Source organism: Zalophus californianus, chromosome 9, assembly GCF_009762305.2.
Source record: "Zalophus californianus isolate mZalCal1 chromosome 9, mZalCal1.pri.v2, whole genome shotgun sequence".
NCBI lineage: Eukaryota > Metazoa > Chordata > Mammalia > Carnivora > Otariidae > Zalophus > Zalophus californianus.
In genome coordinates, this window is record NC_045603.1 from 101,110,569 (window position 1) to 101,128,421 (window position 17,853).

At 40.1% G+C, this 17,853-nt stretch overlaps 1 protein-coding gene across 4 annotated transcripts in view; it reads left to right on the forward strand.

The window, feature by feature from the left end:
- PARP11 (poly(ADP-ribose) polymerase family member 11) overlaps nucleotides 1–16,018 on the forward strand; it is a 44,446-nt gene extending 28,428 nt beyond the window's left edge. For all 4 annotated transcript variants that reach the window (XM_027594467.2, XM_027594468.2, XM_027594466.2 and 1 more), the window contains 5 exons: nucleotides 275–350; nucleotides 3,495–3,567; nucleotides 3,646–3,776; nucleotides 10,944–11,095; nucleotides 12,600–16,018. In XM_027594467.2, the coding sequence (XP_027450268.1) occupies nucleotides 275–350; nucleotides 3,495–3,567; nucleotides 3,646–3,776; nucleotides 10,944–11,095; nucleotides 12,600–12,916 (749 nt within the window). In that variant the 3' untranslated portion in view covers nucleotides 12,917–16,018. The remainder of the gene's footprint in view (nucleotides 1–274; nucleotides 351–3,494; nucleotides 3,568–3,645; nucleotides 3,777–10,943; nucleotides 11,096–12,599) is intronic.
- The last annotated feature ends 1,835 nt before the right edge of the window (nucleotides 16,019–17,853 follow it).

Here is a 17,853-nt window from a genome sequence, read left to right on the forward strand (position 1 = left end):
CCCAATGTGGGGCTCCATCCCAGGAGCCTGGGATCATGACCTGAGCCGAAGGCAGACGCTTAACCGACTGAGCCCCCCAGGTGCCTCCTGAATAACACTTTTGTGTTGTGATAAGTAGATGTATGGTGAGGTGTCCTTGATAGACTGTGCTTGTCAGCTCCTCCCTAAGCCCCAAGGTTCCCCATCACCGGATACTTTGGCTACACATCTTCGTGACTATTTACAGCACAGTGTGTTCCTACCACTTATCTAATATCTTTGTCTTTGTATACAGAAATGAAGCAAATGAATCTCATCACTGGAAAACAGCGCTTAATAAAAAGAGCCCCCTTTTCTATCAGTGCTTTCAGGTATTGTAAAGAGACTAGGGGTAGAAAGAGTGGGCTTTTCTCCTCTTTCTTAGTATTTGACAGAGGAACAAGTAGACTGAAAATGTTTGGGTAGGTTATTTCATGATCTTGGTATTGCTCTTTTTGTTACTGAATTTCACAATAGTTGATGAACTAACAATATGATTATTTTCTGCCCTTGTTTCCTTTCCTATTGTCCTCTTCATTTCCTCTTATATGTTTACATGTTTTCGTTTCTTTAGGACAGTTACAGAATGCCACATGGTCTCTGCTGTAAGTCCTTGAAATAGCTTACTGAATGAAGTAGGTTTGAATTAACTTGCAAATACTCTGACAGAACCACCCAGTTATGTGGACCATAAATCCTAGGCAATTCCCCATTTTGTCTCTGCCTCCACTTATCCCCATTGGGTGACTCCTGGGAGTGATTTCAAATCTGTCGTGACCAAAGGAGGCCTGCAGGAGGTGGGAGAGCGGTGGGCCAACAGCATGGCTCTCTGCTCCTGGGGCTGGTTGCACATCTTCCTTTTTGCTCTCTCTGGCTATTCACAGTCTGAAAAGAGAGGCATAGATGCCAAAAGAGAATACATATTTATTATTAATGTGAATGAAAGTGAAGGGGAAAATCTTAGAGCATACCCCCACTTTCTGCCCAAGTGAATGAATATTGAAATTCCTGCTGTTGAAAGAATGTAGAATTAATCAGGAAAAAAAAAATGCCGGCATGTGAATTAGTATCTTTGCTCTTCCCAAAGAGATACTTTGAAAGAATTAGAGTAAGGAAAGAAATGCTTTAAGTTTCTTTCTTTTTTTTCTTTCTTGATCTTTATTGACCTAATGTCACCTTTGTTACTAGGTATTTTTTTTTTTATGCTTTAAGTTTCTATCAGTTTGTTTCTTAAGACCTTTGGCTTATATTTTAGCATCATGATTTAGAAGTTATTCAAGTCCTTATATAATGAATGCCCTAGTACTTCTATGGAATGTGGAGAATATATTATTTTCTTATCAGCCACATCATATCTTTATTCTTGAGTACAAGGAATATAATAAAGAAATTACTTAGCTTGCAAGAGTGTGTAGTCTGGGAGAAAAATGAGATACCATCATGGAAAATGTGAATGTAATTGTATGTTATTATTGCTGGTGTACTTTGGTGGGGAGAAGCAGCACATTGTGGGGTCGAGCACTTTGTTCTGTCACAGACTATCGAGACCATAGAACAAAGACAGGAGAGGTAGAGAATAATCAGAATGGAAGACAAGAAGCAAGATAATGACAGAGGAGGAACAGTTATGTAGGCTACAGTAGAGTGAGGCCAGTAAGTGAGCACTGACAGGGATATATTTATTTATGGCAGGGATATATCGAGCATGTATTACATGCAAGGTGAATGGTTAACATTTCCTACTGGCAAGGAAGTTACAATTAATTAAGGCTACGGGCTCGTTAAAAATTAGGAAAAAAAAAATTTTCCGAGGGTAAAAGTAAAAATTTGCCTGAAGTATCTTTTGTTTTAACAAAACAAAACAAAACCCCCCAAAACAAACAAGAAAAACAACAAGAAGAACAAAACAAAAACAAAAACAAACACTGGGAAAAGTACTGGTGCTCTTATCATCAAAGGCTTATCTCTGTAATATCTGAATCTCTAAGTAGAAGACCCACAACCCATTAGAAACATATGATAATATGAGAACTACATAATAAGAGAACTACAAATTATACCAGACCATTTTTTACTATCAAACTGTCAGAAATTCAAAAGTTTGAATTTTAATAAGAGAACTACAAATTATACCAGACTATTTTTTACTATCAAACTGTCAGAAATTCAAAAGTTTGATAACACGCCATTTTGGAGAGATTGTTGGGAAATGGGAATTCTCTCCATTTCTGGTGGTAATATTAACGAGTACAACCTTCAAAGAGGGCATTTGGGCAGTATCTGTCAGAATCCGAAATAAATATGTTCTTTGACCCAGGAATCCCATTTCAAGGATGTTATCCTACAGATACACTAGTAGGTGTGTAAAATGGAAAAAGGATAACCTTGTTGTTGTGCAGCATTCTTAACAGTAGCAAAAAGCCAAAAACAAGCTAAATATCATCAACAAGGGACCTGTTATATAAATGATGGTATATCTGCACCATAGAATTCTATGCACCTGCAAAATAGATTGCACTCATTCATTTAACCACTATGTATGGAGTGTTTACCATGGGCCAGATTCTGTGGTAGGTACTTCTGTATCAGTACTTTCTGTAGTACTGGAAAATGTCTGGAAAACTACCCCAAAGTCTAAAAAGCCTGATCACTTGGAGTTGGGGCAAGAGGTGACAAATGAAGAGGGAAGGAAACTGTTCACTGTCTGCTTCTTTATATGTATTCATTTTTAAAACATATGATTGTAGGATCTTTTCAGAAATTATAATGAGCTTTAAAAAGGAAGCTAAAGACAAGCTGGAAATTTATGGCTTTCTTCCAGTAACCTCCAGTCTCCAGAGGATTAGTATGTCCTTCTCAGCCTTTTGCCATGAAGCCCTCCAACTTAGTATCTTTTTCTGTGTTCATATCCAGTGGCTTCAACGCAGTGGGCAGGTTTTCAAAGTTTCATTGGCCACACTAGGTGAATTACCACAGGCTGTGTATGGGGAATAGAGGGCAGTAAACAGAGAAGAGTTTAGGTTTGAGTTAGAGCTTGAAGGACATTGAACATATGGCTGAGGGTTTGGATTTTATTTGATAGGCAGTATCTGTTAAAGAAGAATGTTTTTTTTTTATCAAGAATTGGGTTTTCTTCTTGGAAATTCCTTTCCTTTATCTAAAATCCTCCTTACATTTTAAAAAATTTCTGGCAATTTTAAGAAAGATATGATGGAATTAAACAACCGTTTTTTAAATGTTGATGTTATTCGAGATTGTCTGTTTTCCATCAAAGTTGTCAGTTCAGCACCCAAAAGGCAGCACACAGGAGACACTGAGTAAATATTTGAAAATAAAGAACTGAGGGCTTCAATTAATTGCGTTTGTCACAATATCCCAAACATGAAAATTCAGCTTTGGAGAAAAGGCGAAATTAAATCATCGACCATAATTATCATCAGTTTCTAATACTGTGTTGTGTCTTTTGCCATTTAAAGTTACATCTGTGAAAATGAGGCCATCCCCATGCCCCCACACTGGGAGAATGTGAACACCGACGTGCCCTATCAGGTAAGAGCGGGGCTGGCCAGCCGCCCTGTGCATGAGCGGAAGGGGCCCCAGTAAAACTATGCAAACTTCTTTTTCCAGCTGGTTCCTTTGCACAGTCAAACACACGAGTATAACGAAGTTGCCAGTCTCTTTGGGAAAACAATGGACCGCGGCAGAATTAAAAGAATTCAGAGAATTCAAAACCTGGACTTGTGGGAGTTCTTTTGCAGGTGAGGCGGCGTCTGACCCGAGCCCTCTCTGTAGCCTCTAAGGCTTCTGGAGTCTTGGAGAAGGCGAAGCATGGATGTTGACCCATGTTGTCTTTTGGCTTTGTCGTGCCAATTGTGTGTCCCAGCGCTTCACCTCAGCGTGCTCTCCAGGGGCCGGGGTGAGGGCTGGTGACAGCCACCCTGGAGGTTAAGGCCATCCTGGCTTACGGGCACTGTGGCTTTTGAGGTGCAGAGCTATGCGTCGTGGCTACAGATGGCAATAGGAGGGAGTCGAGGAAACTGTTTAGCTTTGTTGGCATGGCTTTGGTGGCACAGCCCTATATGTGGAATTAGAAGTCTCTGGAAACAATTGTTGAATTTTCTGAAAAAGTGATTCCACCATCTTGCCGGTAGTCATTTGCTTGTTTTGTTTTGGAGGACATTGTGAAACACACCTTCAAATGTCCTGCTAGGCCCAGTGTATGTAGCAGATTTAAAATCTCAGTTGACTACTTAATTTAGGTTGGAAACCACCTGTTGGATTGCTCAGTATGCATTTACTCTAAAAATAAATCTCGTTACAAAAAACATAAAGGTATTGTCCAAATTAACCTTTTGTGGCTGTATTTTTTAATAACAAATATTACTTAAAATAATGGCTTCCTGAAGCATTTTTATTAAATTTATGATGATATGTAATTTCTAATTTTTTAAAATATAGCAGACCTTTTAAAAAATGTATTTATCTTAGAGACAGAGAGAGCACGTGCCCACACATACCCACAAGTCGCGGGGGAGAGGCAGAGGGAGGAAATCTTCAAGCAGATTCCCGGCTGAACACGGAGCCCCATGTGGGGCTCTGTCTCAGGACCCATGAGATCAAGACCTGAGCCTAAATCATCAGTAGGTTGCTTACCTGTCTGAGCTACCCAGGCGCCCCTAAATATGAGCAGACTTTTAATATTTACTCAGGAGAATGGGCGCCTGGGTGGCTCAGCCAGTTAAGCGACTGCCTTCAGCTCAGGTCATGATCCCAGGGTCCTGGGATCGAGCCCTGCATCGGGATCGAGCCCCGTCTCGGGCTCCGGCCCCGCATCAGGCTCCCTGCTCGGCAGGAAGCCTGCTTCTCCCTCCCCCACTTGTGTTCCCTCTCTCGCTGTGTCTCTCTCTGTCAATTAAATAAAGAAAATCTTGAAGAAAAAAAAGAAAAGAAAATTTCAAATAATAGAGTCTAATATAGTGAATATAATGCAGAATACAATGTATCCATCATCCTGACTTAACATGTTAGGATTTACCTCACATAATATATCCTCTTTATTTCTATTACTGTTGGTTGCTGAAGTATTTCAAAGCCGTAACTCATTTCATTCCCATATCCTTGAAAATTGGGCCGACTTTTGTTTGGTAATGATACGTGGAATTCTTTCATGCTTCTGATAAGTAGTGATACGGCCTGAGTATATTCCTGGTTTTATTGTCATAATAGTTTATGGTAAGATAAGGGGTTTTCAGTGTGTATTCTTTTCAGTCTTGAGCCTTTGAACCAAGCCAACTTTTATTTCTGACAATATGAGTTTAACTGAATTTAGAAGGTTTATTGGGTTCTTGTTAGATGATTCTTTTGTTGAGGAGGATTGAGGCTTCTCTTCCCTTTAACTTTATTCTCTCAGTGAATAAAGTGAGATTTTCTAAAATGGTCTGAGGAAAACTTAATTCATTATTCTTAATCAGGCCTCTGAAGTGGAGTTCAATTATATTTGAACTCATAATTTGAGTTGTCTCTGTTCAATTCTAGTGGTAAAATGTACCATTGAATCCCCATGTGTAAAATTGTATACAAAGGATTTTACTGGAAATGGTTTCACTCTGTCAGTGCCCTTCATGATTTTATGTACTGTTGGTCTATAGAAATCTGTGATGGCAAATGAACCTGTCACCTGCACTGACAGTAGAAAATATGGGGTCTCATTGTAAGGACAGCCTGTTATTTTGACATCTCCACGAAGAACTACAATCCTAGTCATTCTTATCATCATGTAACCTTTGACTCACTGTACAGGCGGTGAGGCCCACGGGAGTCCCTCAGGCATCCGTTTCCATTTTGCCCAGGCCTTTTTTACTTCTCTCCCTTCTTCCAAGAAATATGTTGTAGCACCTGCTTCGTGACAGGCACTATTCTAGGCACACTTGGGACCTAACAGTTTATAGGACCATAACTTGAGCAAGGAGCCAGGCAATTGCACCACAAAATGAAAATAAAAATTAAGATGAATGACTAGAGAAGAAGGTAGAAAGGTAGTGAAGCGGTTGAGCATGCAGGAGTTTGTAGTAGAACCATTGGAATGGTTGTGTGATTTTCTTCAGTAGCCTTACTTGAGTTGGATTGATTTGGAGTTGAGGTCAGAGAGTTAGCAGGAGCAGGCCATGCAGGGCCTTATAAATCAAACTGAAGGGTTTGGATTTTTTTCCTGGACAGTGGCAATCCATTATAGAACTTGAAGCAAGAGAATGCTCAATCCAATTTACATTTTAGAAAAATAATGTTATCAGGCTATACTGTGGAGAAGGTGTTTAAATCAGTGGTTCTCGATTAGGAGTGATTTTACCCACCAGGGGATATTTGGCAATGACTGGAGATGATTTTTAATTGTCATGTGGTTGGATGGGGGAATTAAGACTGGTATCAACTGGGTAGAAGTCGCGTGCAAAACGTCCTACAGTGTATAAGACAACCTCTCACAACAGTTAGTTAGCCCAAAATGGCAATAGTGTGAAGGTTGAGAAACATTGGTTTAAAGGAGTCACATTTAGAAGCAGGGAGACCAGTTTAGGAGATTGTTTCAGTAATTAAACTGAGACATATTGGGTGGCCTGAACCAAAGTGGCATCTGCTGTGTCGGAATGAAGAGGATGGGTTTGAGATATTAAGGATGTAGAATGATGATTTAATGCGTTCAGTGGTGTGAGTAAGGAGACGGGAAAGATACCTCCAGAGTTTCTGACTCATTTCGGTTGACTAAGGGAATATGGGCAGGAACAGATTTTGGTCTTTGTCTTTAGGGAGGATGGGGAGGAAGTAATAGTTGATACATGTGTCATGACTCAGGAGAGTGGTGTAGATTAGAAATAAAGGTTTTGGAATTATCAGAAAATGTGAAGTAGTAGAAGCCATAGAATTGAAAAGATGACCAGGGAGTGTAGGTAGATTAAAAAGAGGACCAAGGACTGAACTCTGCAAGGGATGGATAGAGAAAAACTCAAGGCAGAAACTGAGAAGTAACAACCACAGAAAGTGGAAGAAAACCAAAAGAAGATAGAGTCACAGAAACCAAAGGAAGAAAGTGGTTTAAGCATGTAGGTGTTGTATGTGACCCTGATCCTCAGGGTCATATACAAAAGAGATGCCAAGTAAGATGATATTGAATATGTCCTTCGGGTTTTGTGACAAGAAGGTCATTGGTACCCTTGATGAGAGCCATGTTGGTGGATGCTGTATTGTATATACAGCAAATGTTGGCAGCTCTTCCGAGAAGCTTGGCAGTAAAGAGAAAGAAGGAATGTGAGAAGATGGGTACTGTGGAGTTGGGAAGGGTGTCTTTGTTTTGTTTTGTTACAATTTTTGAATTTGAAGATGGGAGGGACCTGAGCATGTGTAAATTGCAGTAGGAAAGAACCCAGGGAGGGAGAGTTTAAAGTGCAAGAGAAAGGGAAAGGGTAATTGATGCATTAAGACTTCTAAAGAGGTGTGATAGGGTGGAATTCAGAGAATATATTACAGTATACAGAAGGAGCTAGACAAGGGTGGTCCAGTCATGTTTATAGGTAAGTAGAGGTAGGGGATGAAGAGGGGTTACGTTATGGAGTTCCTTCCTGAAACTTTACGTGTCTTTGGTGAAATAAGAAGTGAAGCAGCCTACAGAGAGTGAAGGGTTAGGGAGGTGTAGATAAGAGGGAGAGAGGGGGAAAGTGGAGATTTGGAATGTCCAATGTGGAAAATGGGAGAGAAAGAACTAACTTGGGAACCATAGGATTTCCATCAGTGTTGAGGGCTTAGCTGATGTTGGAATATGTGAATTCGGAGTGGAAACCTGGGGATGTTCTATGACTTATTTCAGCAGTCCATATTTAATAGCAGAGAGTGGGGGTGGTTGGATTGACCCAGGGTTGGGAAGGATGAGGCAGTAAGGAATTAAGAGCAGGGAAAGCTGCTATCTCATAAAGAATGTGGATTTAGATGACAGGTTCTCAGCCCTGGCCAGCCACCTATCAGAATCACCTGCAGAGCTCTTTAACTCATGGCAATGTCTATCACCCATCCCAGGTCTACTGAATCAGAACTTCTGCATTCTGATACCTTTATCTTTAACAAGTTCTGCAAGTGATTCTGATGCTCAGCCAGGATGAACAACCACTGGTCTGAACCTAGGCGAATTTACTGGAGCACAAAGTTACTCCTGTTGCAATTTAGGGCAAGTGGCAACTTAGTCCTTTTGGCACCCTAGTCCCTGAGAGTGTGGGTAATTTTAAGATATCTTTGAGAAGAGGGTGCTGGAGTATTTTCCAGAAGTTCAGAAATGACTGTGGGGTTGGACCAAGGTGGGCAGGGTCATGAAGAATTTAGTGTAGTTTGAATCCTGTGATGTTCCCCAAAGGTTTAGCTGCAGCCCAAGAGGTCTTGGAGCTCAATGTTAGCCTTTCTGGAACCCCAAGCTCACAGTATGTCATGAATCTCCACATTTCATGGGTGCTTTAGTACTTGGCACTAGAATAAACTATAATGTGGAGATGCAAAGCTTTGCCTACCCCATCCCACTCTGCCTTCAACTGGGATATATGGCACGTCCAATCCAGTGACTGAGCAGATTTTCAGTGCCCACACTACGAGAGACTCAGGTGAATTTTCAAACCAGAAATTATCCTAATCTGTGCCTAAGAAGTATAATGAGTGAATATGCTGATTTTAGAGTGGATTCTAGTCATTACAGACAGTGAAGCTTGACCTTAGGAAGATGTATACTAAAATATTTACTTGGAAAAAACAGTATGGATTCACTAATGCCCAGCTAAATAAGAGGATTACCATAGTGGTAGATGACCAAGGCCCTGGACAGTATAACTTGGTTTCTACAAAGTGGTTGATAGACGTTCTCGTACTGGAGGCAAGATAGAGAAATGTATGCCGGGTGATAGTTCAAAGAGAAAAATTAATACCCAGTTAAAAGTCTTGGGCTGAGAGCAACTTGAGTGGCATGCTTGCTTTCTTCTTGAGCCCTTCAACATTTTTATCAGTAATTTGGATGAAAATGTTGAGGGCTTGCTTATCACACTTGTGAAAGATTTAACATGCGACGGGGTAGCTTAGTTGTCATGTGAATGAATCACGAGTTAGAAAGACCTTGGAAGATTGAAACAGTCAAAACAAATTTGATTATCTTTTTTTTTTTTTAAAGATTTATTTCCCTTCCTTGGAACAGCAACATATGTGCATTGTAAATAAATAAATAAATGAATAGATAAATAATCAGACTGTACCTAAAGGTCTAAAAAAGAAAGTCAGCAAATTTGTTCTTAGTGAAAACATGCTGGATTTTTCTGAAGAACGTATTCGTTTAATGCACACCCTTCTAACCTCATGCTTAATGGTCCGAAAGACTGTCACCAGTAGACCAAAGCATATATGTTTAAGTTTATTTGTTTTTTTTAAGATTTTATTTAATTATTTGACAGAGAGAGAGACAGCGAGAGAGAGAACACAAGCAGGGGGAGTGGGAGAGGGAGAAGCAGGCTTCCCACGGAGCAGGGAGCCTGATGCAAGGCTCGATCCCAGGACCCTGGGATCACAACCTGAGCTGAAGGCAGACGCTTAACCACTGAGCCACCCAGGCACCCCATGTTTAAGTTTTGGTACATATTGCCAAATGACTCTTGGGAAAGACCATTTCCATTTCTCTCATTTAAATGCAGCTGTCATTCCCCCACAAAGTCACTAAGCTGCATGTTGTTTATAAATGATGCATTTTTTAAAAATTGCTTTTCAAGATAAAGTGTAATTGAAATCAATCTACTACATTAGGTCTATACATCAGTTGTACAAATACAGCCAGCCAAAAAGAGGTCTGGTTTGAGAAAGTCTTGGGGGTTTGGAGTGACTACGAAGTGATGCTGCTGGTGAGCCAGGAGAGCCAGTGCTGGCTGATGATATCTGGACTCTGCTTCTGTTTCTTACTGACATTTATAAATTAGAAGATACCCAGCAGATTCTTGGCAACTAAAGGCTGTCCGGGAAAGAAAAAGGCCTGGAATCTATGCTATATGAAGCTGTTTTCAGTTTGTTTTTTACGGTTACGATCAGTCCTGCATTGAATATCTTTTTATGGGTAAGAAGAGATTTGTCCATTGGGAAGTGGGTTGAAGTGGATGGCTTAATGTTCCTCTCAGCTCTAAGATACAAAATTCAGTTCAATCCAACCAACATTTTCTAGTCTCTGGAGATAAAAAGATTAGGGCATGGTCCCTGCTGAAGGAGTTCACTATTTAAAATGGAATGGGAAGAAATCAGAGAGGGAGACAAACCATGAGACTCTCGACTCCGGGAGACAAACTGAGGGTTGTGGAAAGGGAGGTGGGTGGGGGATGGGGTAACTGGGTGATGGGCATTAAGGAGGGCACGTGATATGATGAGCACCGGGTGCTATACTCAACTAATGAATCATTGAACGTTATATCAAAAACTAATGATGTACTATACCTTGTTGAATTGAATTTAAAATTGAATTTAAATTGAATTGAATTTAAAAAAAAGGAAAGAGAAAAAAATAAAGACTGTGAACTTTATATTATTTGTTTTTAGTGTCATTTTTAGGCATCTGTAAAGCTTGGCTGGTTTAGGCAATCAGTTACCTTTACTATGATGGGGCGTCATCTGAGATGGCTATAGTTTTTGGTATAATTTTCAACCTTAAGTCTCAGTTGTAACTAATAATTTTTGGTAAGATGATTATGTGTCCAAGAGCCTTTGAGATTATTTCTTTTCCAGAACTGCTTTGTCCACTTAAAGTGGATTAAGTTAAAGAAGTATTTTCTCTTTCACCCTTTCTATTGAACTTAGGTCTTCTGAAAACTAATAAATGCCACTAATGGTCTGTTTCTCTTTGTGTGCTGTGCCTATGTATATTGTGTTTTTAGGAAAAAGGCTCAGCTCAAGAAAAAAAGAGGCGTGCCTCAGATTAATGAACAAATGCTCTTTCATGGTACCAGCAGTGAATTTGTGGAAGCAATTTGCATTCATAACTTTGACTGGAGAATAAATGGTATACATGGTGCTCTCTTTGGGAAAGGTAATTATCAGAATTCCAGGTCTTGTTTGAGTCCTAGGAGAGAATCTCCTCTCTAGAGATAATTGTTTTATAATTCAGGAGTTTGATAGTCATTAAGTTAAAAGTTACTGTACTAGGTTCCTCACACACCCTCAGAATTTCTGAGCCACAGAAAAGCCACTTCCTGCAGGTACAAGGTAGAAGTAAGACTTTGACACCTCTACCAGGTTAAATAGCTCCCCAAGTCCCAGTCATTCAAAAGGGACATCATGTCCAGATTAGCTGATTTTTGCATTATATTTAATTTCCATGTATAAATCCCTTCCTTGGATAAGCCTCTATAATAAACTGCTTTATGTCAAATATACAGAGAACTATAAAATGAATTGGTTACATTGTGGACAGGTCTAGGTATTAGTATTTTTTGTTCTGATTTTTAGAAAATGGTAGGCAAGAATATTAATGAGCAATAAGGAATATGGGGGAATTCCTCATCTTTTTTCTAATGTTGTGAAAGTCCAAGCTCTCCATTTTATGCCCATTATTCAAGGAAATTATGGTGAGAGATGAGGAGAAAAGATAGGAATAGGTGTTTATTTTTCTGGTCTTTATTTCTTACCTTATCTCCAGCAAGAGAGCTGGCTACTACTTAGGATCAAGACATGCTACATCTTCATAAAGTAGATTAATTTTTAAAATAATTACTGAAAAGGCCATCCCATTGATTTAACTGTATGGGGATGGGAAAATTGTTACCATCAATTCTGTCAGTATGGCATAATCTGAGACTTTGCGATTCATTTCCCAAATTTTTCAGAGTAAATATTGCCTTCACGATGTCAGTCTCCTAGGCCTACCCTTTTGGAAGAGTTGATGCTTTATTGAGTTTTCAGATTTTGGTGATGAACCTGTGTGAAGTTGTTCTTCCGGAGTGCTCAGATATGAACAGCATGCACTCTTCGGAAGACTTTTCGTGGTTATGGGGTTCTATTATCTCCCAAAATATTCTTAAGTTGTTACCCTGTAGCAGAGAAATGTGGTTTCTTGGGTTTTGAAGTAATCTCTGCAGACCAGTCATTCTCACTGGGCTCAGCAGAGAGCCGGTGGATGCTGGATGAGGGCCGCGGGCTGGGGAAGGCAGTGGAGGCAAATAGAAATGAGAAGGAGGCCCATGCAGCTAGAACTCAGCTCTCACCACATGTTTGGTCACAGAAACAGTTTTTCTCTGCCGTACATACTGGATTTCTTTGTAAGCTTCCTTTAGGAAACGGAAGTCTGGTCACTTCATTTTGGCGGGAATAGGGGAGGGTGTTGGTGGTGAGGAATGGGTTGTATAAACAATTTATCCATGGCTTTCTGTTCTCTCTCAGAGATCTATAGACGAGGAAATACCACATCTGTTTTCCTCAGACGATTCCATGTGCCCATTCCCCTAACAATTAGAGTGTTTTGCTTGTGTTTCATATGTTCTTCAGAGTAATCCTGGCTTTTTTTTTTTTTTTTTTTTTGGTCCTTTTTGTTTAAGGAACCTATTTTGCTAGAGATGCTATTTACTCCAGTCGCTTCTGCAAAGACGACATAAAACATGGAAACACATTCCAAATTCATGGCGTCAGCTTGCAACAGCGGCATCTGTTTAGAACGTATAAATCTATGTTTCTCGCTCGAGTGCTAATTGGAGATTACATAAACGGAGACTCCAAATACATGCGACCTCCTTCCAAAGACGGGAGCTATGTGAATTTATATGACAGCTGTGTGGATGATACCTGGGACCCAAAGATCTTTGTGGTGTTTGATGCCAACCAGATCTATCCTGAGTACTTAATAGACTTTTATTGATTTCATTTCCAAATCTCAGTGGTCAAGGAAGTTCTGTGCTTTTTTTGCAGGAAGATTTGCTCTTCTGTCATCTAGCCACTAAATGTTCACTATCTGATACTTTTGAAACAGATATGAAAAAAAAGTGGCCTCCATATAAAAAGACATACTGACTTTAAGGTTGGTTTTTTGTTGTTTTGTTTTTGTCCGTTGCTCGTAGTCTTGTTTGTTAAAGATTGATACGATACCATTGCCATTTTAACACAGAGGCAAAAGGTAGCACTCAAAACTGAATCAGCTAAGTCTCAATTAACATGATCATTCAGTCTGTAAAGTTTACGTGTGTGTTATATTTATTCATATATATATGTCCAAAAAATAAAAAAACAGACATAACTGTGTCCCTTCAGAGGAATTGATCCTTTGTAAATTGAATCCTGACATTATTATCCACCAATCAATACGTTGCCTTGTTGGTCTTCCAAAGTGGGGATTTAAAACCTCGAAGCAGGCTGAGTACCGTGGGAGAAATCAGAAATAAAAATGTTACTTACAGAGCTGCCAGACCAGCCAAAGGAGAGAGTCAAGGTAGAGTGTCCTGCTTCTGATTGCTCAGGGGAGCAGGCTGCCGTCTCAGACCGCTCATGTCATTCTCTTATCTCCTACGTCAGAATTGACACGGGCTGCAGGCTGTAGTTAGCCTGCAGTTCACCCACCAGGGCTCTTGAATTCTTGTACCATGACTTGCACACACTGTTTCTTGCCTCTTTAGAGTGAAACATTTATTTCTTTTCCAAAACATGTATTTTTCCCTTTGCTTTGGGGTCCCTACAATAATTACTTGTAAGATTTCTTATCTGCTCCCTATCACACACAGCTATTCAACAGCAGTTCATAATATTCACATTTTTAAGTTGGATCTCCCCATTTTGAATCACTGCAGAAGGCATGGGGTGCTTGGAACAAATCTGGTTTAGTCTTCTGAGTAGTAAATCAACAATCTGATAACACTTGAAAAGTTAGATCTAGTTCATAATCACGTGTAATGGAAGTTTGTTTACCCGTTCCATCTCTTTTGCTATTATTCTATTCTAAGGAAGAGTAAGTAATGTTGGAACAGCTTCCTGCCCCTAGAGGTATTCTGGCAGAGGCTAGACAACAACTTGGCAGAAATGTCATACAAGAGTTCAGGTGTCAGATGGAGGAATTAGCCATATGATGGTTGAGTGTTTCTCCACCTTGATTTTCCATGATTCTACCTGAAAAAAAAACAAAAAAACACCTGTGTCAAGCCTTGCCAGAAAACCTTTTCCTAACTCAATCTAATACTGAATTGTCTCTCCATTATCCTCATTCAGTTTTGACTGAGAAGTTGTGAACATAATTTAACTTTTCAGGGAAAAGCCAGTAAATGTCCATGCCCGTGTTGTTCATTTCAATCATTTGCACTGGGAAAGCATCTAGAAATCATAAAAATGAAGAGTATGGACCAAGATTAGGCATGGTAATTCTTCAACTGCCATCTATCTCCAGATTTTTATTGTAGTCCAGAATACATGTAACTGTACAGTTGCAAGTAAGTAGTACACAGGAAACTGTTATGTACAATACTTTGAAACCAAGCAGCAACAAAGGTTTCCTGACTCAGATGTGCACACTAACATCCGTTTACATGAAATGCTGTGAATATTTAGGAAGAGCCCATTTTAGAAACCTACAGAGATTATCATGGAAATAATTGGAAGAAAAGTCACCAGGCTACCTTGTGAGAGGTAGCAAACTATTGCTCTAGTTTCATTCACAAAAGAACAATATTAGAGACATTTGGAATTCAGATTTTGAAAATCTTTTTATTCTATTTGTTATTTACACACCAAAAAAATGTTACAGTAATCCCCACTTCAACATGGCTGTCCTTTTTTTTCAATTTAACACAATTGCCCTTCCCATCACTGGAATAGAGTAACTGTTGTAGCATTTGGGAGTTATTCTTGTAGATGTGCAGATCTTATCTAGACCAAGAGCCCAGAGTTGAGGTTTGCAAGGCAGTCGGTATGAACTCTGAACTTAACTAGTTGGCTCAGATGTAGTAAATAGAGTGCATTGCAATAGACATTGTAAGAAAGAATTCTGTTCTTGTCTGACAATGTACTGCCAATTCTCCTTTTATAAGGAAGAACTAATTTTGATAAATTTTTCAATGTGATAGTGTAGCATTAATTGATATTAAAATTCTGTTCGTTTTGGTCAATAGAGTGGGTTGAGAAATCCTAATTAATATATAATAGACTAGACGCAACCATCTGCCCCCTTTTCCTCTTGTCCACACATAGTACGCGTGAGGAGAGTTAAGAGAACGTATTCCAGATTAATGAGTGAATGATTTTTAAAATTCTACATTGAACAAATTCTAGCTGGTAGTGACTTTTGTTTTCACTTTGATGTCAGCCTCAGGGTAAAAAAAATGTGTTTATAAGAAACAGTTTCATAAATCTTGTGGTTATGAACAGGAAGGTTTTTATATTAGTGCAACTTTCATTTCTAGACTGTTTATGGTGATGATAAAGCATTTGGAGCCATTTTTGATATGTGAATATATTGTTTTTTACATGTGGTGATTAAAGCTTTCCATAGCGGGGCTTGGTTGTCTGTGTATGCCATATATTTGTTTCTGTGATTTCTGCGTCTCATCTCCACGTTGCATTACTTAAGCCTACATTTGCAGCTCAAACTTAATGGGCCCTCGAGAAGTCTGTTGCCTCTAACTCTTATATAACCTACTTACAGATGGGGGGAAGTCACTCGTTCTTGGTTTAAGTCTTCGTGAGCAACAGCTAATCAAATGATCTGTGGGAAAATCATTTACTCTGCTTTTGAAACTTCCAAAACAGTTCAAGGCCAAGCGCCTACAGACAGTGTCCTTTATTCTTGGTGCTCCCCCAGCTCAGAGGAGCAATTCTGGGGGGTATATCTACATGCACCTGAGGAGCATGCTTCCCACAGTTCATCCAGCCTCCAGCCACTCCTAGTACGTCCACAGTAAGTTTTTGAAGCAAATCAGACATTTCGTTTGATCTTTAAGCTTTTGTTGCCAAAAACGGGAGCTATCCGAAGATGTCTTAATTTTACAGGTGAGAGACACGAGAGACGGAATGATCAAGGCTTATCTGTGGAGGAGGGAGACAAGATGGCAGAAGAGTAGGGGACTTGTTTCATCTGGTCCCTTGAATTTTAGCTAGATATCTATCAAATCATTCTGAACACCTATGAATTCAACCTGAGATGTAAGGAAAAGAACTGCTGGAATTCTACAAATAGAAAAGCGACCACTTTTTGCAAGGTAGGAAGTGCAGAGAAGTGAATCTGAGGGGATATATTGGAAGATAAATGGAGGGGGGTGGGGAAGCCTCTGTAAGCCAGCTACCAGAAAGTGATATAGCCCCGGAGCGTGAAATTGGAACCTTTAGAAATCTGCTCCAGTGAAAGACATCGCTGCCTGAAAGGTGCTCAGGTGGCAAAGTGGGGCAGAATCCTAGGTGAGACAGTATGGTCTCAGGATCCCTGGGGTCACAGAAAGAACAGGGGGTGCCTGAGCCAGCAGAGTTCCCAATGATTGGGAGCGGGGAAACCAGCTATGGTCAATGAGCCCCAGGAGGGGGCTCTCAGTTGGTTTGCCATAAACCCTAAACCATGGCATGATCCGGCGGCCACTGTCCCTGAGGGGACCCTGCAAAGGGCAGAACCGTGGCAACCCTCCTCCTTCCCCCAGGAGGATTGGCGCGGGTGTGAACTGCAGGAGTCTGCAGAGTTTGGTGCACACAAGTGAAGACTGCTTTTACCTGAGAGTTTACTGAAGAGAGGGGGGCTGCGATCTTTCAGCTCCGGGGCTGGAGAGCAGGGCACCACCATTTTTATTTTCATCCTCTAAAGGGGCACGGAAAGCCTTTAGGGAACAAAAGCCACATAGAGCAACCCAAAACAGCCTACACGGAGCCCAGCCCCATGTAGGGGCAGTGCAACTCCACCCAGGTGAAGATACCTGAGAATCAGCACAGAAGGCCCCTCCCCCAGAAGACCAGCTGGAACATCAGGTGAATACCAAGTTTACGGAGCACACAGAACTGCAAAACTCCAGCACTAGGGGGAAAATAGTATATAGAATTTGAGATTCTTTTTCCTCATGATTCTTTTATTTTTCAGTTTAAATTTTTCCTTTTTTTTCCTTTTCAAACTGGTTTCTTATTTTATCAACTCTTTGTTTTTAAGTCCTTTTTTAAACTTTCATTTTTACATTTACATTTTATAGATATATTCTTCATTTTGGCTTCCTTTCACTGTATTCCATTTTATTTTTGTATATGTATAAGTTTTGCTTTCTTTAAAATTTGGGATTTAGGGCACCTGGGTGGCTCAGTTTGGTTAAGCAACAGCCTTCGGCTCAGGTCGTGATCCTGGAGTCCCGCGATCAAGTCCCGCATCGGGCTCCCTGCTCGGCGGGGAGTCTGCTTCTCCCTCTGACCCTCCCCCTTTCATGTGCTCTCTCTCTCTCTCTCTCTCAAATAAAAAAAAAAAGATTGGGATTTAGTGTCTTCTAACAAACAGACCGAAATACACCCGAGACCAAGTGGATCACCCTATTTTGTCCACCTGGGAGATTATATTCTCTCCTTTCCCCCTTTTTTTTCTTTTTCTTTTCTCTTTTGGTTTCTGACCTCTTCGGATTTTTCTAGTGTATATTTCACTTGGGTCGTGGTTGATATTTTTTTGTGTGTTCTCTCATTCATTGTTCTCTGGGAAAAAATGACTAGAAGGAGGAATTCACAACAAAAGAAAGAACCAGAAGTAATACTCTCTGACACAGATCTAATCGATATGGATATAAGTAAAATGTCAGAGCTGGAATTCAGAATAACAATTATAAAGTTACTAGCTGGGCTTTAAAAAAGCATAAAAGACAT